This window comes from Penicillium lagena, assembly GCF_028827675.1.
Source record: "Penicillium lagena strain IBT 129212 chromosome Unknown utg000006l_segment0_segment0, whole genome shotgun sequence".
Taxonomy (NCBI): domain Eukaryota; kingdom Fungi; phylum Ascomycota; class Eurotiomycetes; order Eurotiales; family Aspergillaceae; genus Penicillium; species Penicillium lagena.
In genome coordinates, this window is record NW_026623227.1 from 204,395 (window position 1) to 227,268 (window position 22,874).

The following is a 22,874-nucleotide window of genomic DNA, read 5'->3' on the forward strand; positions in this document are numbered from 1 at the left end:
TGGCTGCTGCAATGGGGCTGATGCAGCCATTTGGTGGCTTTCTGGCCTTCTACACGATCGATCGTCTCGGCCGTCGCCCTCTAATGTTGTGGAGTGCTGGAGCAATGGCTATCTGCATGGCTATTCTTGCCGGCACAACTTCCCAGCACAACAACACCGGAGCTTTAGTTGTGGCTGTGATCTTCCTTTACATCTTCCAGTTTATCTTTACTGTTGGCTATTCGGGTCTCACCTTCCTCTACGCAGCTGAGATGGCTCCCTTGCAGATTCGCGCTGCCGTCAGCGCCGTGTCCACAGCTACTGTATGGACGTTTAATTTCCTACTGGCGCAAATCACGCCGGTTGGATTCTCCACGATCGAGAACCGTTACTATATTATTTTCGCCGTCATCAACGCTGCCATCGTGCCGTCCGTATATTTCTTCTTCCCTGAGACCAAGGGCCGCACGTTGGAGGAAATTGATGAAATCTTCGCTCAATCGAAAAGCATCTTCGATCCTCCTCGTGTGGCACGCGCCATGCTTAGGGTGGAAGGCCAAGCGCAGTTTGAGCGCGGCGCGGACACTACATCCACCGACGAGCCTGTCGAGAAGTCAAAGGCATAAGGAAAGTGCACAATATTGACCGGAACCATTTGATATGTTGAGATACATACACCATGGTGCTTATCCGAAACTCAGCGAGCGATTCAAGTTATTTGTTTTATTATCTGGGCAAGCCGGTCTGCTCAGTAACACTGCCATGCAACGAAGAGAAGAAGCTATCAACTTAAAGAGACCGGTGAAAACTACCGGTGCTGTACAGGTTGTGCGTCCACTTCTTTGATATATTAGCCAGGTATAGAATACCCGAGTAGATTTAAGAATGAATAGCCCTGATTTTGAATTCAGGAGACACCTGTCCCGTAATCGCACCGACAGTATTCATGACTTCGGGACGATGGAACTTATCAAGAGCTCCGCGCATAAACTCGTTCCCAATCTGCAGTTGATCCAATATCTCCGCGACGGCAGAATATAGAATATTGACATTTCCATCCTCGATCTTCACCGCGATTCCAATTGCGCCATGTGCTCCGAGCTGTTTTGTCTGCCCACATTCCCGAATGCCAATCCCGTAGCATCCATCCGCACCCAATTTCCCAAAAAGGGTTCCCTCAAAGGCTCCCATAAGAACAGTGCAGAATCTCCCTTCGCCAGCGACGAGCTCGGGATATGTTGTCATGGCGTTGAAGATCCGAGTCATATAATTCATTCTTTCAGGCGGATCGCAATCTGCAGCAGTATGCATCGCCTGATTATTCCCCGCATCTGCAAATTTCGCGTACATGCGGGCTAGGTAGTGCAACGGAAATGCAGGGGCAGGCAGATTGCATCCATCCAAGCCCCATGCCGCCTCGTCCGGCCCGGCCCCGATCACTTCATCCACAACTCGCCTCACATGCACCTGGAGAGGATGAGTGGGCTTATCATAATCTTTTGTATCTGCACCAAGCGCCTTTGCACCAGCAAGCATGCCGGCATGTTTACCAGAGCAGTTGCTACACACCGCGGTCGGTGTGAAGTCACTCTTGATCCAGGCGCGGTTGACGGCATTTGACAGGGGAGTATGCCCACCGCAGCGAAGATCACTTTCCGAGACGCCCGCCTTGGACAACATTTGGCGTGCACGAGCGATGTGCCGTTCTTCGCTGCTGTTAGAAGCACACATCAACGCCAGATCAGGTTGATCGAAATCGAACTGGTCAAATGCACCAGTTTCCATAATGGCGAGCGCTTGTGCCGGTTTGGCAGCGGAGCGAGCTAGTGTCATTCGCGAGGAATCCCCCACGGTATATAGGAGCTTGCCCGCGGCGTCGACAATAGCGGCGTGGACAGCATGTCGGTTTTCGACGATGCTGCCGCGGTAGGTGGCGACGAAGTCGGTTGAAATAGGGCGGCGCATTGCGATTAGTCTGTAAGAGGGAGCTTTGACTCTATTGCCATCCCCCGCGTGTGGCTCTAAGATACACGTAGTTTTAAGCTTTCTCTTTGCTTGGAAATTTTGTCTGTGCCTGAGACTGAATGCTGGATCCACCGACCCTATCCCTTTCGGGAATGTTGGGGACCCACCACTTAACACCCCTTTTCGATAACATTGGACATCTCTACAGCACTAAAATTGTAACTGACATCATAATAGGCCAACTCTAGATTCACAAATGAAGAATTTGGGCGCGACTCTGTTACTTGGGATCTAGTCCAGGTCAAATTGCGTATCAATTTCAGATAATTATTGATGAGTTCTTGATTCTTTGTCTGGTGTGACGTTTCGGCAGAAATAATAGCCATATTTGCTTGTCGATGCATCAATGATTCGGGCGCAAGTTTGCACTTTTGGAAGCAGTACCTCAGTAGAAAGAAACCGGCCCACGTATTCTGTGTAGCTGCTGAGAAACATATTTCGACGAGATGTATCAGTGTGCTAATAATGAGGCAGATTCCTTTGCAACCTTCCCAAATGACCCTAGAGCTCCCCTACCGTGAATGATTAATGGGCTAGTAAACGGTAGAAGTTAGCCATGTGCAAAATGGGGCGCCAAAGAAGGTAGACGAACCAGCAGTGCAGCAGGAATAACAGACAGCTAACATAGCTAGGAGTTGTGCCTTTGATGGTCATGGGCAGAGGAAACCCTTGCGGGCCATTAAGATATCATTGCAGTTTCTAATTAACAACTTCAAGTTCTCAGTTGTTACTTCATTCAAGTATCATTATTGTTTGATCTATTTGTATTATGTAACTTGTAGGGACTCGATATTGGTCGGCGCAAGGAATACGCCACTCAGTCATAATTTTCGCTAGAATAACAAACGCTCGATCTTCTAAATCTAACAAATGCATGTCAAGTCATATGCTTCAAAAATGCAGAAAAACGCTGCTCCAGAAACCGATAATAAAAAACAAAATGATTCAATCACATGCATGAGATATGTGTGTAAATGGTAGTATGTCGGATGCAAAAATTAGAAGCTGAACAAACCAGTGCGCTTCTTTCCATACGGATAAACAATGAGAGCGGCAATAAACAGGCCGACCGTAATGCCGATCGCCACCTGGATCATGCCGAATCCGAGACTTGCCACCGACGATTCGGAGAGGCTGCTCGTGTTTGAACTGTTGCCAGAGGCGTGCAGGTTGTTTTTCACCGCGTCGGCGTATTGAAGACCGGCAAGAAGGGAGCCACTGGATGCAAGACCGGATGGAACGAGGACGAAGATACCGGGCAAGATGGCAGTGGCGGCGTGGCCATGCCAAAGGCGGCTGTACAGATTTCCCAAAACGCCAATTGTAAATGCCCCGACTGTATTCGCCACCTCAGACGACGAGCCGAGCTTCTTGGTGCTGAAATAGTTCGTGATATATCCCGATATCGCAATGAAAACCATGACCGGCATTTGCTTCCATTTGCCTTGGTTGATGATCGCAAGGAACACAGCGTAGATGGCAACAAATGGAAAATGCTGCGTGAACTCCGATCCATAGACGCCTTGATTGCTGCATGTCCGCTGAGAGGTCGGGTTATTATCCATCAGGCCGTAGATAGTGGTGCCAACCGTGATACCATAGCCCAGGAATAGCGAGTAGATGATGGCGTACACCATGCGAATAGAGCCGGCGATCATCTGATGTGATTGCAGTTCCAGACTGCTACAAAGCACCATGAAACCAGGAAGAATTAGGGCGATCGAGGACTGTGCAAGGGCCGAGAAACAGAACAGACGCTCTGGGGCGCCATTCCGGGTAACTTCAATGCTCCCAATGGCACGAGCAATGAAGGATGTGAGGATGGCGGCGGTGACTTCGAAGACATTGGAGTACAAGACGGAAACCGGTGCCAGGACGTGCTGCATTAATCCAACCAACGAGCCAAGACAGAAAATGACCGGCATATCAATGGGCCTCGCCCCAAAGGCGAAGGGGCCGACGGCGGAACTGGCCAGTCCGTACATGAGAACCAGCACCCACTTGTTGAACCGCGGCTTGCGTTGCATAATTTCGTCCAGCTCCTGGGTGGCCTCTTCGACACCGATCAAATCATGCACCACGTTCTTGTAGACATTGTGGGTGTCACCGAGCCGTCCGAGGTCCACACCCTGCACCATCCGCACGAGCTTGACCTCAGCGGTGCGCGTCGCCAAGTCATCGAAAGACATGATCATACAGCCGGGTAGATACAGGAATTGACCCGACACCTCCAGCACGCGGGCTGTCATCTGCATGTACTCCTCGAGACGGTGGGTCGGTGCACCGTAACGCATAAGGGCACGGCACAGCTGCATAATGTAACGCTGACGGGCCAAGATCTCGGCGATATGCACTGTAACACGGATTTCATCCTCCAGGCGAGTCTTGCGTTTGTTCTTTTTGTTCCGTTTACCGGGAGGCATCACGTCTATCGCGGCCGGCAGGCTAGCACTGCTCAAGTTCATGGATGCATTGACGAGCGACGAGGTGTGTTTATGGTTCGGCTTCTTGTACCATTTGATTTTTTCTTTGCGGGGAGTTGCAGAACCAGAGGTCGGCATGGATGGGGGCATGGATGGGGAGAGGGAGCCCTTTTTCGGGGTGGTCGCTCCAGAAGAAACCTGCGTCTCGCTGTCCGAATCATCCGTCAAGGCGAAGCTATCCGGACGGGAGCCGCCTGCCTGGGTGGCTTGTAGCTTGAGAAGCTGCGACAGAATGCCGCTACCGCCGCTGAAGCCACTGGATCGACGGCGGGCAGCGAAGTCTTGCAGAAAACCCTGGGGAGTGGTTTGGCCAGAACGTTGGTATGCGCCACGGGGTTTGCGCTGCCGTAGCTGGTCTTGGGCTCTGGTCATGCTGCGAACCAGACGATGGGCCTCGGCGCTGGCGGCAGGCTGGTGTGGCTCATCGCTGTTCTCGAGCGCCCGCAGCCGGTCCGCATCTTGTCGAGCGCGCTGTGCCTGCAGCTCCTCGAGCGGAATGCCCCCATCGATATCGTCCGGGACGAAAGAGGAATACAGAGCTTCTCCATCGTCCGTTGGCGAGCGACCAAGCCGCTCCGTCAGACGGACGGTCTTCTGCCGGAGGAGCTGACCCGCAGCCCGGAACCGGTCTCGTGTTGAGGTCGTTCGGTCCATTTTTTCGTGCTCAGAAGGCAGGGCGTGCACTGCATTGGCAGTGTCGGCAAACGCCGAGCCGTGGCGGGAGTGAGCCGCTGCGGGCGGGGTGATGGTTCCAGAGAGCGGCACTTCCGTCAGGTCGGCGGAGGGTAGGAGACGGCGTTTCGAATCCGGGGTGGCTCGATCGGGTGATGCAGGGGCCTGTTGACCGTGTCCCGGTCGAATGGTATCGTTGATCGAGTGGAAGCGCACTCGATGTGATCCACGGCCATTCGTCGGTGGCAATGGCGGGCTGGGGGGAGTCACCCCCATCTCATACTGGATGGCATCGGCCGTGGCCTCGCGCTCGAGACTCTGCCGACTGCTGGGTTGAGGGGGAGGTCGAATGGCTGGTCGTCAACGGGACTCGGGTGCGGATCGTAGCGGATGGGATCCGACATGAGTGTGGTCACGTCGAAGCACAAGGGAAAGAGGGAAAAGATGCAATTAGAAAGAATGGGAGGTGGACGAAGAAAAAGAAGAAGAAAAATAGGAAAAGAAACCAAAACAATGGACCAACAGCTGTGCAGAGGCGAGCCAAAGGAATCGTGGGTCCGGAGGGGACAATCGAATTTTTGGCAGTCTAGATCCGCGATGTTATCATCGATAAGAACCAAAGCAAGAGTTCTGTGGCCCAGGCCTAGCCAACCGCTGGGCACCGGAGAGTAATGGTGGGCACCTCACAGTGGGTCGTAGTGGCGAGGGCGTTTGTTGCACACCCCGAGAGCCCATGGATCCTGCACGAGCATGGAAGATGCAAGAAAGAAAATTTGCCGAGATAGCCCGGACGCCAGTCAGGGTGGTGGATGCCATCGTGTGCGGTTAGCATCGTCACCCTTTCCTTCCCGAACTGCATGCGGCTTGCCCGAAGCGACGATCCCGTGGTGGATCGTAGCTCAGGTTGAGGCCAGCTCATGTTTCTCTCGGCGGGTTCTCCACGGGCGCGAGGGATGGAAGGCGGTGGATTAAAGATAGAAGCCGGGCCCACCGAGAGGGACGGAAAGGAGAAGGAGGGACGAACGAGCTTGCCACTCGGGTGGATCCGAGCCTGATCCATCACCACTGTTCAACTATAAATAACAAGCATATGACCCTCGCTTCGCTCAGTGGATTGAAGCTAGGGGAGCACCGCGAGGGACCTCTGCGTGAACTGGTACGCCTATAGTGGTAATGCAAAAGTGTGAAGCCCGTGGAGAATCATCGGGACACGGTACCAGAGGGGTGAAATACGAATATGCCGGGAAGTACCCGGCCAACTATTCTGCCGGCAGTCAGTGGTTCCACCACTCACATGGCCCTAACCGGGGGCGGTGCGTCTGAAATAGGAAGGCGGTACGAAACGGTACTTAGGAGAGAAACCAATGAGAAGTGGTACAAATCCTGACCGGAAACGATTGCACACACAAAGGACGAATATTCCTTGCAGTTACCTACTACGTATAGTGTTCTGAATCCCTTGCGTTATTCTAGTTCGAACTGCCCTGATCACTTTCGGTTTGGCAACACCCAGCCATTCAAGTACCCCACGCCCGCATTCAGGTACGCCGCGTACCCGAGCCACGCGTAGTACGGCGTCATCAACCAGAATGCCGTGCGGTCAGCCGTCCACCAGTTCACCAGCAGCAGCGAGACATTGCCAGCCAGGAGCGCCATATCGCCCAAGGCCACGGCTGGTCGCCCTAGCCCGAAAAACAGGGGCATCCAGAGGTTGTTGAGCACCAGCTGCGCGGTGTACAGCGTCTGCGCCGAGTCGTTGGCCTCGCGGGCGGCCAGTGAGAAGGATCGCGACGCGGTCATCGTGGCGTGATGCGCGGCGTAGCCCATCATGCCGTACAACACCGTCCACACGGGCGCAAAGAGCCAATTGGGCGGGCTGAATGGCGGCTGTCGGAGCTGGTGGTAGGTATTCTTGGTTCGAACGCCTGCACGAACCAACATATCACTGGTTATGACTTGATCATCGAGTGTAGTGTGTGGGTGTCTACTCACGGTTCGTTAGAAGCGCGACGCCGGTTCCCGTGAGGATGGGCGTGGCGACCGAGAGCACCGGCGAGGTGAGAATGGCCTGGGGGAGCGCAAAGGACCACGGCATGATGATGGAGTGGGTTGGGAGTAGATATGATGGGAGTAGCTATGGCAGAGGAAATTCTGTTGATGCATTCCATGCCCAGTTATTTGATCGGAGCCGATCCCGATCTGGGAACGGCCACATTCTCTACGTCATCGACTTGTAGGTGCGATGGGGAAAACAAGCATAGCTCGATGTGGGATCGGGACTGGCTCATCGAAAGGACTGCAGGCGCCTGTTCCATGAGCTAGCTGCCAAAAGGTCGTGTGGGAGCTGAGCAGGGCGCCCGATCTATATCAGTGCGCATATCCCCGAGGTTACACCGTCAGCGCTGGCCGCCTTAGGTAGAGAAGACTTTCCCTTTTTGGAAGACAATGAAAGAGAGGAAACGAGAGAAGCGAGTTATATTATTGACTAAGTGATCTCGCTCTTTCTCCGGTTTCCGCCGTCTCTCTGATCTCCCCGGCGCTCCTCATCCGATTGCCCATCTACCTCTAAAAAAGGTAGAGTTCTGGGTCGACTAACTGAGCGCATGGCAGAGATCCAAGAGTGATGGGACAAGGCAATGTATACCGAGACTGAGGGAGGTAAAGGTAATATCATCTTTTGGATCCTGGCAGCCGGTACAAGTCTTAAACGACGAAACGGTTCAATCCACCGGAAAAGTGAGGCATTTTAGGATCTGGGAGCAATTTTGTTTCGTTTAATTTTCATTTCGGTGTGTTGATGCGGGCACAGCTCTGTCGGGAGAATATTGTTGTACGAGCGATTTGTGAGCCACCGGAAAGTGGGCATTTCGGCATTGGGGCCAAGCCGCCGTTGCTAATTTTTCACCCAAAAGGGAAGCCGAATCGAAAATTTTCATCGCCCGTGTCGGCTGCAGCCAGCAGTAACGCCAAGTGCAGTAACAGTCTCAATGCGAGGGCGGAGCCAGGCTAATTGAAATTACTAAATGCGTTCGAAAAGAGCGATTTATATGAGCGAATGATATCGTTGCGCGGACATTGAAATTGTTTTCTCCCAGTCAACACATCAGAATGACCGAAGTATACGGACGCAAAGGAAACGAATCCTATTTGGACAATTAATTTGTTTCTTCTTGATGTGTCTCAAATGTTGACTGACTACCTGCTGTGTCTGTTGAACGCATGGACGGACCCTCGCACGTGTTAAAGTGCGGGCCGTGCGTGCCAACCCCGGTCTAAAGAACCCCGGAGTGGAATGTCATTGGTTGTAGCCAAATATCTCACGGCGGCCAACAGAAACGGGCCATGGTAAAGAAATCCCGCAGCAGAGATGCGGAAGGTAATTGCAAACAGATCAGGGAGCTCCTGACGAGGGAATGGAAAAAGAAAAATAGAAGTAATATAAAACCCCCCTGTTGCTGCAGGGCATGGACCTTTTCCTTCTGTTCTGCACTGTTCCTAGACTCCGTCTCAAGTTCGTACGACCGGTCCCTTCCGCTCACGCTTCTCTCCAAAATGCCTCCGTTGGGATTATCCCTGCGCTGGAAGGCCAGCGATGAGGAAACAGGCGATCGCGTGACCCCAACGTCGCGCAGTTCGACGCCGAAGGACAGTGGCCGAGATGATCTGAGACTGCAGCGACGCGGGAGCCAGAGAAAGATTGAACCGGCCTCTGCTATCCCCATTGAGTATCGAAGCGTGTACGTTACCCTGTGGCTCTCCTGATTTTCCCCCTTTGTAACGTGAGTAATAGGTCAATGGATATCGAGGATGGGGAGAGACAACAGCGGTCCAAACGTGAGGGGGAGAGGGACAAGTTGGCCGAGGGCAAGAAATCCATCAACTATTGGAGACCGAAACGCTAACACCCCCGGACAGAATGGCAAAATACGGATTGGCACACGATTTCCGTCGAAGAAGTGCAGAAGCGTCTCGACGTGGACATGTCCTGCGGCTTGGCTGGAAGCACGGCCAGCCAGCGCCTCCGGGAAAATGGCCCAAACAAGATCTCGCCTCTGCCGAACCCTTGGTTCTGGAAAGTTTTCGGGTATCTTTTCAAAGGATTCGGATCCATCCTCCTCGTCGGCGGCATTCTGGTTTTCCTCTCATGGAAACCACTAGGAGAACCTCCGGCGGTGGCCAACCTTGCCCTGGGTGTTGTTCTAATTGCCGTGTTCCTGCTCCAAGCCTCATTCAATGCGTGGCAAGATTGGTCTTCGTCTCGTGTTATGGCTTCTATCACTGCAATGCTGCCGGAATCCTGTCTGTTGATCCGTGATGGGTCTCGAGTAGAGGTCCTTGCCACGGAGCTTGTCCCGGGAGACACAGTATACCTGAAATCCGGAGCGAAAATCCCAGCGGACATGAGATTCGTTGAAGTATCTCAGGACTTGACTGTGGATAGATCGATCGTCACCGGTGAGTCCATTTCCAACCTCCTATAACCTAGACTAACCATGCGTGAAGGTGAATCCAACTCGGTCAAGGGTAGTGTGGACTCCACATCTGACAACTACCTGGAGACACGGTGTATCGGTCTTCAAGGGACTCACTGTGTGTCTGGTAATGCCACTGGAATTGTCGTGGCAACTGGTGACTCGACAGTTTTCGGACGAATTGCTAAACTGGCGGGTGAACCGAAGACTGGCCTGACTACCATTGAAAAGGAAGTCTTGCGCTTTGTGGTCTTGATCTTCGTCATCATGGTAACCTGGATTGTGATTCTGGCCTCTGTTTGGTACGTGCCTTTGGTGTTCTCATTCTTCAGAGAGAAGAACTGACACTTCCCAGGGGCGGCTGGCTCCACAAGAAGCATCCTGACTATATCAACGTGGCCACTCTGATCGTTGATTGTGTTAGTGTTGCCATCGCATACATTCCAGAGGGTCTTCCCATCGCGGTTGCGAGTAGTTTGACTATCACAGCCAACCTGATGAAGAAGAACAACGTTCTTTGCAAGTCTTTGAAGACGGTCGAGACCCTAGGCTCGGTGACGGTTATATGTACTGACAAAACTGGCACACTTACCCGGGTAAGCAGAGGGACCTTTGAACGACCATCCCTCATATCCTGAATTCTAATTCTTCTTTTAGAACCGCATGGCTGTCACAGACTTCGCTGTTGAAAACACCACATCAACTGTGGAAGGAGAAGTCACGAACACGAGCCTGGCTCCTTCTGTTGTCCAGCAACTCGTGGCTATTGGTAGTCTCTGCAATGCTGGTGAATTCGACAACGCAGCATCGGAAGCTCCCCTCAGTGAGCGACGCATCTACGGTGACGCAACCGATCAAGCTATTTTGAGATTCTCAGAGAGCCAAGGCTCTGTTGCAGAAATTCGAAAGGGATGGAAAAAGTTCTTCAGTCTGGACTTCGACAGCAAGAACAAGTTCATGGTCAAAGCGTTTACTCCAGTCCTCCCCGAAGGCCCGAAGACTTGGCTCTCAACGGCCGAATCCAGCAATTTCAACGCTGAAGACATGTATGTTCGCTGTTTTCTGTGGACGAGATGAGTGCTAACATATTGGAAGTCTTGTAACCGTCAAGGGAGCTCCGGATATTTTGATCGAGCGTTGCGCCAACGTTCTTGGTGCAGACGGTGAATTGAAGCCATTGAATGAGGTCATTCTCGCAGAAATCAAACATCTGAAAGACAAGTGGTCTGCGGAGGGCAAACGGACTATTCTGCTTGCTCGTAAGGTTCTGGCAAGGGACAGTATTCTGGCCGATCCCACATCGGCGGAATGCGAGTCCCAGATGCTCGCTGAAGCCAAGGCGGGTCTTACACTGGTTGGGCTTGTGGGCATTATCGATCCAACAAGATCAGAAATCCCTGAAGTCATGCGAATTTTGCGTCAGGCGCACATCAGAGTCTTCATGGTTTGTCCTCTATCCACCTCAATGGTGAACTGTTGCTAATCAGAAAATCAGGTCACTGGTGACTTCGGACTTACAGCGCTGGCCATTGCCCGTCAATGTGGCATTGTTACTACCGACTCCGTTCATGATTCATCGGCACTAGAGCGTTTCGCGGGCACAGGAGAAAAAAAGACGGACCCTTCTCAGTCTGCCCTACTTCTCAGTGGCCCCGATCTGATGGCTCTCAACGAATACCAGTGGGAACAACTCTGTCAATATCGCGAGATTGTATTCTCCCGTACTACTCCCCATCAAAAATTGCGAATTGTGCGCGAGCTGCGGGCCCGGGACCAAATTGTCGGTATGACTGGCGATGGAGTCAATGACGCACCGGCCCTCAAAGCTGCCGATATTGGAATCAGTCTTGCCAGCGGCTCGGACATCGCTATCGAAGCTGCTGACATGGTCTTGCTGGATTCATTTGCCGCGATTGTCGAAGCCGTCCGTTACGGACGAGTCGTGTTCGACAACCTCAAGAAAACGGTCGCCTACCTTCTTCCTGCTGGCTCGTGGTCCGAGTTCTGGCCTGTGTTCACCAATTTGATCTTCGGCATTCCTCAAATCTTGTCGTCCTTCCTGATGATCATCATTTGGTAAGTCCTTCTCCAGAATTGAAGACGATTTTATTCTAATAGTTATGTCAGTTGTTTTACCGACTGTGCTGCGGCCATCGCTCTTGCCTACGAAACTCCCGAGGCAGATGTACTCTTCCGTCCGCCCCGCCATCCCACAAAGACTCGCCTTGTCGACTGGAAGCTTATGTTCCACGCATACGCCGTTATTGGAATGATCGAAACTGCCTGTTCGTTTACCATGGCATACTGGTATCTTCAAAGAAGCGGCATTTTCTTCTCGGATCTCTGGTTCAAGTTCGGGGAGATTCCAGCCGGCATGGACCCTGACTACTACAGCGCTAAGGTGAACGAGGCGAGCTCTATCTACTTTATGAACCTCGTTATCATGTTTGTAACCCCAGAAATTCTTTTGACTTCGAGTATCCAATGCTGACACATTCCCAGGCAATGGTTCAACCTCATGGCAGTGCGCACTCGGCACCTCTCCATCTTCCAGCACCCCCCTGCTTTCAACAAGAAGACCCAAAATCTCTATTTGTTTCCCGCAATTGTATTTGCGCTGGGTATTGCAGTGATTTGGTTGTACATCCCTAGCCTGCAGACAGTTCTCAGCACTTCGGGGATTCCTGTGGAGCACTATTTCCTTCCCGCGGCGCTGGGTATGGCTCTCCTCTGCATGGATGAATGCAGAAAAGCAGCAGTCCGTCGCTGGCCTGAAGGATTGCTGGCCAAGATGGCTTGGTAAGCACTTTCTGATGTGTAAAAATGGTGGGCGGAGGATTTGGTGAAAATATTTTTGGTGTCCAATTTGATTGATAGACAGCGGACATGCTGCAGGACGTATGTAGTATTTGGTGGTGACTGTGAAAATTTTGTATTTAATAAGATCTGACTTAAAATTCATTCATTTTGCTTTTTTCCCCCTTTTTCTTATACTCGTCCACTGATTAACATAGCTCTGAATAAGGTGGTAGCAATGAGCGAATTCGAAATCTTGCTAAATTTGGGAAGCGATAACCGTTTCAAGTTGATTTGGATGCAATGAGCTTTTTATATCGGCCAAAAATTCCAGGCTGACTGTAGAAGCTACTAGGACAGTAGCTGGATTATTCTCCACTCTGTCACCGTTCCCTTTTGTAGATAACTTGATCTTCTCGGGTATAATAAACCAACATACTCTCTCTGCGGACCTGTAATACACTCGCTGCAAAGATATCTATTGAATGACTCTTAGACCTTCATATTTCATACTTGGTTTGTTGTGAAGATAATCTCCCTGCAGGTGTTCACGATATATGTGAGCTCGACCAGTCCGGTATATATCCCTTCTAGTACGCCAAATGAGAAGTATGAAGACCATAATATAGCACCAAGCGATGAAATGTAATAAGAAAAAGAATTGTATCACGGGGGATTTTATCTATTACCATCGCGACACAGAGCGACATCAGTTGCACTCGCCATGGAATAACCCGATCTACTCCATCCAACGGTGCTGGCCTCTGGCCTCGTTATCTTTGGGAAGGGGATACACTCTAGACCTGATACGTATATAAAAGGCGCGTGGAAACATGACATACTCAACAGCAAATACGGCCATTTCCTCTCGTCTCGCCAGCCGTCGGTGACTTTTCCATTCTTGTTTCAGAGCACTACCCTCGCGAGACACGCCAAGATGCCCCTGCGCCTGCTGTGTCTCCATGGCTGGGGAACCAACCAGAAGGTAAGCCAAAGTGCTGAACTGCTGCCAAGAAGTAAAACACTAAACCATAAACAGATTCTACGATCACAGCTGAGTATGATTGTCGTTTTGTATAATAGGGAATTCCTGACGCATTATGACCACGCAGGCGGGCTCATAAATGATCTGGAGAGAGACAACACGGCCACATTCCATTTTCTGGAAGGGGATATTGACTCAGACCCTGGGCCAGGCATCGGTGGCTTTTATGAGGGGCCGTACTACAGCTACTATCGCTTCCCACGGACATTTTCTCCCGAGGACAGCGACGAGTCTGACATCCACGAAGCCTATGACATGTTGTACGAGACTATTGCCCTGGAAGGCCCTTTTGATGGCATATTAGGTTTTTCGCATGGCGGTACTTTGGCTGCAGGGTTCTTAATTCATCATGCCAAGGTGTATCCGACCGAGCCTGCGCTGTTTCGGTGTGCAATCTTCGTGAACTCTTTGCCGCCATTTCGGATGGATCCTGGAGAGCGCCCAGTGGTAGAAGATGGACTTGACGGGTACATCACAATTCCTAGCGTGACGATCGGGGGCACCAAGGATCCATTGTTTGATTATTCATTAGCTTTGCATCAAATTTGTGATCGACGGCGATCCATATTTGCCGTGCATAGCAAAGGCCATGATATTCCCAACGACCGAAAAAATGTTGCCGTGATGGCGGCCGCAATTCGAAAACTATCCATGCAGGCGTTGGGAATCTGGTAAGATGGCAAGGGATTGCGGGAATCAAAGCCAGTGACAAAATAATTGGACTGCGCCGGTAGAATAGCCTTTTGAACTAGTGAATTCGGTCTTGAAGACCAATAACCGCGTGCTTGGTGTTAATTTGTGTTCCACCGTTTCTGGTATTATCCGGAGCTTTTTGACTCATAATAGGATGCCCGTTCTTATATAAAGATAAAATAAACCGAGAAACAGACCCCATCACCCTTAACGACACGCAATAACTGTCTCCTCGGGAAAATAACATCACTCAAGCGACTGCCTTCATGATAGCACTACTCTCTTGAACGGGCGGCGGCCACCCAATATCGACTTTCACTAATTCCTAACTCGCATTTAGCACTGACTGCCACTCGATCAATGAACCTGGAGAAGTTATGGCAGAGCCAGTAGCTGCGGAGCAAGCCAGTAGTGATGGGCTACCAAGAGAGCCTCGCAACTCTGGCCTGCCGTACCCACATCATGATGTATATCCATCAGACGAGCTGGCTTGCCTGGCGGTGGATAAGTCCATGCCAATTGCAATTGTAGGAATAGGGTTTCGGGGCCCAGGGGAGGCGACCAATGTTGAAAAATTATCAGAAATGATACTCACAGGTCGCGAAGCATGGACCCCGATTCCGGCGGAACGATGGAACAACGCTGGATTCTACCACCCAGACCATGGTCGGCACGGGACGGTGAGTGCGGATGTTGGAAATATGAATCATGAATATATGCTGAAAGAATATAGATTAATGTAGAAGGCGGTCACTTCATGCAAGAGGACGTATCACTTTTTGATGCGCCGTTCTTCAACATGACGAGCGATGAAGCGGCGGTGGGTAGCGTGGTTTGAATTCCTCAAATCGATATGGCATTAATTTAATTAGGCCATGGACCCCCAGCAAAGACTCCTTCTGGAAGTGACCTACGAAGGTCTGGAAAGTGGTATGTCTAAATAATTACTATTACATGGTCCACGCGGCCTCTGACAGGCTCAAGCTGGCATTCCGATACCCCAGATTATGGGGAGCAAAACTTCCTGCTTTGTTGGATCTTTCTGTGCAGATTACACAGATATTCTTCTCCGTGATCCTGAATGCATGCCTATGTACCAATGCACAAATGCCGGCCAATCCCGTGCAATGACGGCGAATCGAGTCTCATATTTCTTCGATCTCAAGGGACCCAGCGTGACAGTTGACACAGCGTGCTCTGGAAGTTTAGTTGCATTACATATGGCATGCCAGAGTCTTTGTACCGGCGATGCTTCCACAGCAATAGCTGCGGGGGTCAACCTCGTTCTTAGCCACGAGTTCATGTCCACTATGAGCATGATGAAGTACAAAGCTCGGATTCCCCATAAATTGGGAATGCCACTAATCCCATAATCTTAGATTCCTTTCACCAGACGGGCGATGCTATACTTTCGATGAAAGAGCCAATGGATACGGCCGAGGAGAAGCAGTTGGATGTCTAATCCTCAAGCCGCTATCGCACGCGCTACGAGACAGCAACACCGTCCGAGCCGTGATCCGAGGTACTGGTACAAACCAAGACGGTCGAACACCCGGAATTACATTACCTAGTGGTACTGCGCAGGAGACATTGATCAGAGATGTTTATGCGCGCGCTGGGCTTAGTCCAAGCGAGACAGATTTCGTGGAGGCTCATGGTACGGGGACTCAAGCCGGAGACCCCATCGAAACTGGTGCAATATCCCGAGTCTTTGGACCGGAGCGTGCACATAATGATCCGCTGAGAATAGGTTCAATCAAGACTAACGTTGGTCATCTTGAAGGTGCCAGTGGAGTGGCCGGTGTCATTAAGGCAGTATTGATGTTGGAGAGCCGCACATTCTTTCCAAATCGCAACTTCAAGAACGTGAATCCACGCATACCACTGGAGGACTGGAAATTAAAGGTATGTGATGATACAACCAATCTATTGACCTAAAACTCAAAATGCTAGGTGCAAACTGAATCCCAACTCTGGGAGACCACGAGACCACGTCGAGTTTCCGTCAATAGTTTCGGTTATGGGGGAAGTAATGCTCATGCCATTATTGAAGATGCACAGGAATATCTCAGGGCTCATGGAATTCGAAGAATTCTCCAGAAGCGATGCAAATTTGCACATGGAACGCAAGGAAGGCATCAACAGACAGAGATCGAGCTCCAGCAAACGAACGATGCGCGCTCCCCACCCACTCGGAAGCGAATATTTATGTTATCTGCGTTTGACGAGCAATCCTGCCTCGACCAATCCCAGAATCTGCACATGTATTTGCTTAAAAAGCAGCAAGCGAGTGAACATGACTTCCTAGAGGACCTGTCGTTCACGCTCAACGAGCGTCGCTCGAGATTCATGTGGAAAACTGCAGTGGTTGCCGACTCAATTCCTAGCCTTATTGATGCACTTTCTTCAAGCACAAACCCCAACAGTTCCATTCGAACACCTACACTTGGCTTCGTGTTCACAGGCCAAGGTGCCCAATGGGCCGGCATGGGAAAAGAGTTGCTGGATGCATATCCTGTATTCAAGGAATCTATCGCAAAGATTGATGCTTATCTCCGCCACATCGGAGCCCCATTTTCTGCTCGAGGTATGTTATGCCCGAACTTATCAGATTTTCAGAATAATAATGTCAATTGTTAGAGGAGTTGATGAAGCAGACAGAGGAATTCGAGTTGAATCATCCCCTCCTTAGCCAAACACTATGCACAGCATTACAAATAGCATTGGTTGACCTTTTGAATGCTTGGAAGATATTTCCAGATTCAGTGATGGGACATTCAAGTGGAGAAATTGCTGCTGCATATGCAGCGGGTGCCCTCAGTATGGAAGATGCTATGGCCGTGGCCTACTACCGCGGCGTTTCTGCAATCCAACTTTCAGTTGAATATGGAGCAAGGGGTGCAATGATGGCAATTGCGATGGACCCAACCAAAGTTCAGCCTTATCTTGACCGCCTCATGTCCGGTAAAGTGGTGGTTGCGTGCATCAATAGCCCATCAAGCGTCACAGTATCCGGCGATATCGCTGGAATCAATGAACTGGAACAAAATTTACACGACAAACCGGTATTTAATCGAAGACTTGCGGTGGATGTTGCATATCACTCTCATCACATGGAGCTTATCGCAATGAACTATCTAGAGTTGATTTCCGATATAACGCCGCGTACCCAGGCCTCAATTCCAGACCATGGTGCTCAAGCTCGGCTACCAACTTTCTTTTCCTCAGTGACTGGCAAGGAAGCTCAGATCGAGGATCTTGGTCCACGATATTGGGTATCAAATTTGCTGGGTCAGGTTTCCTTTGCCGAAGCGGTCAAAGCCCTTTGTTTTGAGACCAACATCAAAAGAAAAGGAATAAGAAATCCGACTAACAAGCGCACGAGACGAGCTGGTTTGGCGCGGAAAGTCAATGTGGATTGTCTTTTGGAAGTTGGTCCACACTCAGCGCTGGCTGGACCTATCAAGCAAATCCTCCAAGCAGATCCAAAACTCAACGCAAGGCAAATAACGTATGCCAGTACCCTGACTCGAAAAGTCCATGCTGTCACAACTGCGTTGAAAGTGACTGCACTGCTTGCCTCTCTCAACTACCCAGTTGATTTCGGCGCGATCAATTCTTCTGTAGAGAATTCCAATACCAGAAAGCCACAGTTGTTAATCGATCTCCCCCGTATGCCTGGAACCATACACGATCATACTGGGCAGAGCCGCGATTAAGTAGAATGCTTCGAAATCGCATGCACCCTCGAACTGATTTTCTCGGCGTTCGCGACAATATGGCCTGTCCTTTTGAGCCTAGATGGCGGAACTATCTTCGACTATCAGAATTGCCGTGGCTTGCTGATCACAAAATTCAATCGAAAATTGTGTATCCAGCAGCGGGATACATAGCCATGGCCATTGAAGCATCTCTTCAGCTCGCAAAAGAGAAAAACATCGTTGGTGTTGTTTTAAGAGACATTTTGATAGAGATTGCTTTGGTGGTGAGTGAGACAGCTCCGGTCGAAATAATGTTGTCACTTCGAGAGATTGAGCAAACCACAAGTGACGAATTCGACCAGTTGCATAACTTCTACATCTACTCCGTTACAGAAGACAACAAATGGACTTTACACTGCACAGGCGTGGTTGGAGTGCAGAGCAGCAACGACGGCGATGTGATGCTTCCGACAAGCGAGGAAATGATAGAAAAAGAAATCGATGGGTTTCTTTCAATACATCCTGAGACAGAAACCCCCGGCATATCAGTGGTAGACACCAACAAGCTTTATGATCAGCTCCACACTGTTGGTATGGAATATGGACCTTGCTTCGCGAATCTGACAGAGGCTCACGTCACCCACGATGGGACTTGTTTTGGGGAAGTCACTGTTCCAGAAACCGAAAATTTGATGCCAATGGCATTTCAGTACCCATTCTTGATTCATCCCTGTACTCTCGACAGTATTTTTCACACGATATTTGCGGCTCTACCAGCCTACATGGGGCTAGAGCAGGGACCGGCAATCCCAGTTAGACTTGACGAAATGCGACTATCTTCCAGAATCACTTGCTTACCGGGGGATGTTCTCAGCGTTTGCACCCATGTTACCTTAGGACCACAGGGCGATGTTCTTGCCTCCATTGATGTAGTGGATCAAAACGCCGGACATCAAGGTTTTGATGGAAGTATATTAATCCGCAGACTGCGATGCAGGCGCCTTGACCACAGTACAAGCGAACGATACACAGAGACATCAAACTGTATTGCCCACAACATCGAGTGGAAACCAGATCCCGAATTCGTTTTCTACAGGAAGAGATCAAAAATTCCCCAGCAAGTTCAAGGAACCGGGGATATATCTATGCCACCGTTTGAAATGCTCGAAATCTGTGCCGCGAACTTTTTAAGGACAGCCATTGATGCCGTTGATGGGGCTGAGATGAAGGAGATTCTTAAGATCGATCGAAAATACCTTTCCTATCTCAAAGAGACAGTTCGAGTGTATGAGGCAAACTACCCTGAGGAAGACTGCCCAGGATCCGTCGATCTTGAGGGCATAAGAGCATCTGGGCCTCTGGGAGAAATGCTATGTATGCTTGGCGACCAGTTTGCTTCGGGCATCCAACAGCATGCCCCAACGTTACGCTCAATCCAGACACCTCAGCTCTGGGATATCTTCTCCGAGATTCCATCATACCAGCAAACGTTTGCGATGGCCACTGGATATCTGGATTTGATCGCATACAAAGCTCCGGAAATTACGATTCTTGAGATAGGTGCCGGAATGGGGGAAACAACGAAGCTATTTTTGCAAGGCATCCTCGACAGAAGAGGAATGCCTCGCTGTTTAGAATACACTTTTACTAACCCAGACAAATATGTCGTTGAGAAAGCTACAGAACAGCTGAAATGTTGGGCAGACTGGGTATCCTGCAAGCAACTGGACGTTGAGCATGATCTGGCAGAACAGGGCTTTTCAAACTCTCAATACGATGTTATTATTATACCACATGGATTATTAGACACTTTATCCACTCACCAAGCTCTTTCTACGATTAAGCATCTTCTCGCGCCATCCGGCTATCTGATATACATTGACCTGCATCAAAAACGGCATAACGCGCTAGAGGATCTTATATTCGGTCCTCTCTATAATTATCAGCTGGGAGATATGCTAGAAGATGGCAGCAGTGAATCAAACCAAGCTCAATGGGCTCAAAAATTCGACGAAGTTTCGCTTTCCGCTGCTAACATTGGCGAGGATGTTAAAGTCTCCGGTGCGGGGACTTTGACTATTTGCAAACACAAGATGAATGCATTGAAAAGACATAAAGGCGTTCTGGTTATCTGCGAACAGGGTCATTGTGAGATTGACTTAGAGTCATTGCAAAAGCAGTTAATGATGCTTTTTATCGACGTAACAGTAACTGACATCACTCACGCTCAGCCAACAGACCGGATATGTATAGTTCTCAGCAACCTGCACATGCCATTATTATCAAATTGTGACGAGCAGACATTTAAGCGGCTCAAGGATATCTTTCTCTACAGCGCAGGTGTACTTTGGGTCACTCGCGGAGGCACAATGGAGTCCACAAACCCGGAAGCCGCCTTAGCAACTGGCTTTGCACGAACAGCACGTTCAGAATCCGGCGTCAGCAGCATAATTACTTTAGATCTCGACAGTCAGAATCCTCTCTCCGGCGCTCGTATCACAGAACTGATATTTGAAATGATCAACTGCCGGTTTCTACAACCAAACATTGCCGATAATGATACGGAATATGCAGAGCGCGAGGGAAAGCTATTCATTCCCAGGGTTGTCGAAAATGCCGAAGTTAATCGGACAATACACACTATTAACGAGACAGAGACTCTGTCTGAACAGCCATTCCGACAGCGGAAGCTGCCTCTCCGCGCACCAAGACTTACCAAAGGAACTCTCTCGAATTTTTTTTTGCCTGACCGGACTACTACCGAAATCCCTGTCGGATATGTTGGGGTGGAGGTGCAATCCTTTGGAATAAGTGAAAGAGACATCCAAGAACATTATCAAACCACAGAGGCGGAAAGTACACTCGGCCTAGAATGCAGTGGAACCATTTATGCTCTCGGTGCTGGAGTACATGGCTTCTCGGTTGGAGATCGAGTCGCTTGCTTTGGTGTTGGGACTGCAAGAAGCTTATATCACGACCGAGCATCGGCATTTCAGAAGATGGATGATGAGATGCCGTTCGAATTAGCCGCAGCCGTGCCTGTGGCGTATTGTACGGCTTACTATGTTGTGCATCACTTGTCACAAATCGAGTGCAACAATGCAGTTCTCATTCTCGATGCCGCCAGCTGGTTTGGACAGGCAATTGTTGACATGTGCTGTGTACGGGGTGCAAAGATTTTTGCAACTGTTACCACCGCAGCACAAAGAACGCTCTTGACATCGAGATTTGCTATTCCACCAAACCAAATCTTTGACGCCACGGAACACTTTACCAACAATATTCTGAGATTAAATGGACGCAAAAAGGTGAACATCGCAATCAACTGTGGTGATAGTAATGACCGAAGCTTCCGACTTGCTTTGAACTGTGTTGCCTCATTTGGGCAAGTTATCCAGGTTCGGAGTCAAACTTCCAACACGAACTGCAGATTTAAAATATCTTCTTGTCCTAAAAACATATCTTACTCGACTTTCAACCTTTTCGAGCTTCGACGAGACAGAAGCGACCTAACCGATCAGATATTGTCCAAGGTATTTCAGCTTTTTCGTGCTGGAAGGCTTCACGGCCCTTCATCAATCGCGATGTACAATGTGGCCAACATTGCGGAGGCTTTGAGATCCATTCCTCTCGAAAGTCATGTTGTTGTGGGTTCTGGGCCCAAGGATACTGTCAAGGTAAAGTCTAAGTGTCGCTACGAAGAAAGATCTCTAATTCTTCAAAGGTCAAACTCCCAGCAGCCCCGCGGATTTTATTCTGTGCCGAAGCTTCCTACCTCCTCGTAGGCGGACTTGGAGGCATAGGCCGTGTAGCGGCTCTCTGGATGGCAGAACGCGGAGCAAGGAGCTTGGTATTTGTGAGCCGAAGCGGACTTTCCAATGAGTCCTCCCATCAGACGGTCAGAGAACTTGAACAAAAAGGTGTTCGGGTTACTGTACAAATCTGCGATGTAGCAAGTGAGGAAGATACCAAACAAATGATGCTCGAAATCTCCCAGCGTGTTCCCCCCATCAGAGGGCTTATCCAAGCTGCCATGGTATTAAAGGTAAGACTCGATATGCATATCAAAGAGACTGGTATATTCTAACTTCCGCCCGTAAATAGGACGTTCATATTGAAAACATGACCTTGGAGGATTACCATACTGTTTTACAACCTAAAGTTGCAGGAACATGGAATCTACATCGCAATCTCCCCCGAGACCTCGACTTTTTCGTTATGCTATCTTCAATCAGTGGGGTGATCGGAAATGCCACACAGGCAGCCTATGCAGCCGGATCAACATTTATGGACTCACTCGCAGGATATCGGAACACCCTCGGCCTTCATGCTGTGTCTCTGGATCTTGGAACTGTCACGGACGTCGGCTATCTTGCCGAGAACCGGGATCTAGCAGAGAAAATGACGAGGCAAGGCTTCCACGGGACCGATACATCAACCGTAATGTCTCTCATAGAAGCTGCCATTCTACAGCCCCGGGATGGAAGTGGAGTCTCCCAGATAGTGACCGGGCTGGGCCAATGGAAGCAAGGCGAATCACTTGGGAATTTTGATGCGCCTCTATTTTCTCATTTCCGTCACCGTTTTCGTATGCAATCGGACGTGGGGATACTTGACACATCCATTGGAACTCTGCGTGAGGGGCTAAAAACTGCGAAGACTTTAGATGAAGCCACACGATTGATTTGCGAAATGCTCATCGAGAGGGTTGCTGTTCATCTCACCATAGCTGGGGAGAGCGTCGACCCTACCAACGGGATTGCAGAGTATGGAGTCGACTCCCATGTGGCGATCGAATTGCGAGATTGGATATCAAAGACCATGGATAGCACAATCCCAATCCTGGAGATCCTGGCCAGTGGTTCATTGCTGGAGTTGGCAGGGAAGATTGCCAGCAAGTCTCAGCTTCTCAGTATCAACACCGATGATTAGGGAGAGCTGAAGACCGGGCATTCAGAATTAAAGTGAAGATATAAGCGATTGCCTTTTAGGACCTCAAGTAGTGCGC

The 22,874-nt window shown here is 50.0% G+C and overlaps 6 protein-coding genes across 6 annotated transcripts; 3 read left to right on the forward strand and 3 right to left on the reverse strand.

The window, feature by feature from the left end:
* Nucleotides 1-858: 858 nt before the first annotated feature.
* On the reverse strand, nt 859-1,944 carry N7510_008227 (asparaginase; the record flags this gene model as incomplete). Its single annotated transcript, XM_056980152.1, has 1 exon — nt 859-1,944. One exon carries the CDS (start codon nt 1,942-1,944, stop codon nt 859-861), a length of 1,086 nt encoding a protein of 361 aa, XP_056830361.1.
* Nucleotides 1,945-3,002: 1,058 nt separating this feature from the next.
* On the reverse strand, nt 3,003-5,435 carry N7510_008228 (threonine/serine exporter family protein; the record flags this gene model as incomplete). The annotated part of the gene is made up of 1 exon (XM_056980153.1): nt 3,003-5,435. One exon carries the CDS (start codon nt 5,433-5,435, stop codon nt 3,003-3,005), a length of 2,433 nt encoding a protein of 810 aa, XP_056830362.1.
* Nucleotides 5,436-6,647: 1,212 nt separating this feature from the next.
* Nucleotides 6,648-7,254, reverse strand: N7510_008229 (TspO/MBR family protein; the record flags this gene model as incomplete). The annotated part of the gene is made up of 2 exons (XM_056980154.1): nt 6,648-7,084; nt 7,152-7,254. The coding sequence occupies 2 exons, from the start codon at nt 7,252-7,254 to the stop codon at nt 6,648-6,650; spliced, it is 540 nt and encodes a 179-aa protein (XP_056830363.1).
* Nucleotides 7,255-8,711: 1,457 nt separating this feature from the next.
* N7510_008230 (cation-translocating P-type ATPase) lies at nt 8,712-12,434 on the forward strand (the record flags this gene model as incomplete). The annotated part of the gene is made up of 10 exons (XM_056980155.1): nt 8,712-8,896; nt 8,950-8,993; nt 9,075-9,614; nt 9,663-9,933; nt 9,987-10,227; nt 10,289-10,677; nt 10,727-11,075; nt 11,127-11,707; nt 11,759-12,076; nt 12,134-12,434. The coding sequence occupies 10 exons, from the start codon at nt 8,712-8,714 to the stop codon at nt 12,432-12,434; spliced, it is 3,219 nt and encodes a 1,072-aa protein (XP_056830364.1).
* Nucleotides 12,435-13,364: 930 nt separating this feature from the next.
* Nucleotides 13,365-14,147, forward strand: N7510_008231 (putative DUF341 family oxidoreductase; the record flags this gene model as incomplete). Its single annotated transcript, XM_056980156.1, has 2 exons — nt 13,365-13,412; nt 13,467-14,147. The coding sequence occupies 2 exons, from the start codon at nt 13,365-13,367 to the stop codon at nt 14,145-14,147; spliced, it is 729 nt and encodes a 242-aa protein (XP_056830365.1).
* Nucleotides 14,148-14,506: 359 nt separating this feature from the next.
* Nucleotides 14,507-22,798, forward strand: N7510_008232 (putative polyketide synthase; the record flags this gene model as incomplete). The annotated part of the gene is made up of 10 exons (XM_056980157.1): nt 14,507-14,845; nt 14,899-14,985; nt 15,038-15,095; nt 15,216-15,489; nt 15,545-16,070; nt 16,119-16,800; nt 16,974-17,837; nt 17,993-21,543; nt 21,591-21,911; nt 21,971-22,798. Coding segments are annotated over 10 exons (7,530 nt in total), but the record flags the coding sequence as incomplete, so codon positions are not given.
* Nucleotides 22,799-22,874: the final 76 nt, after the last annotated feature.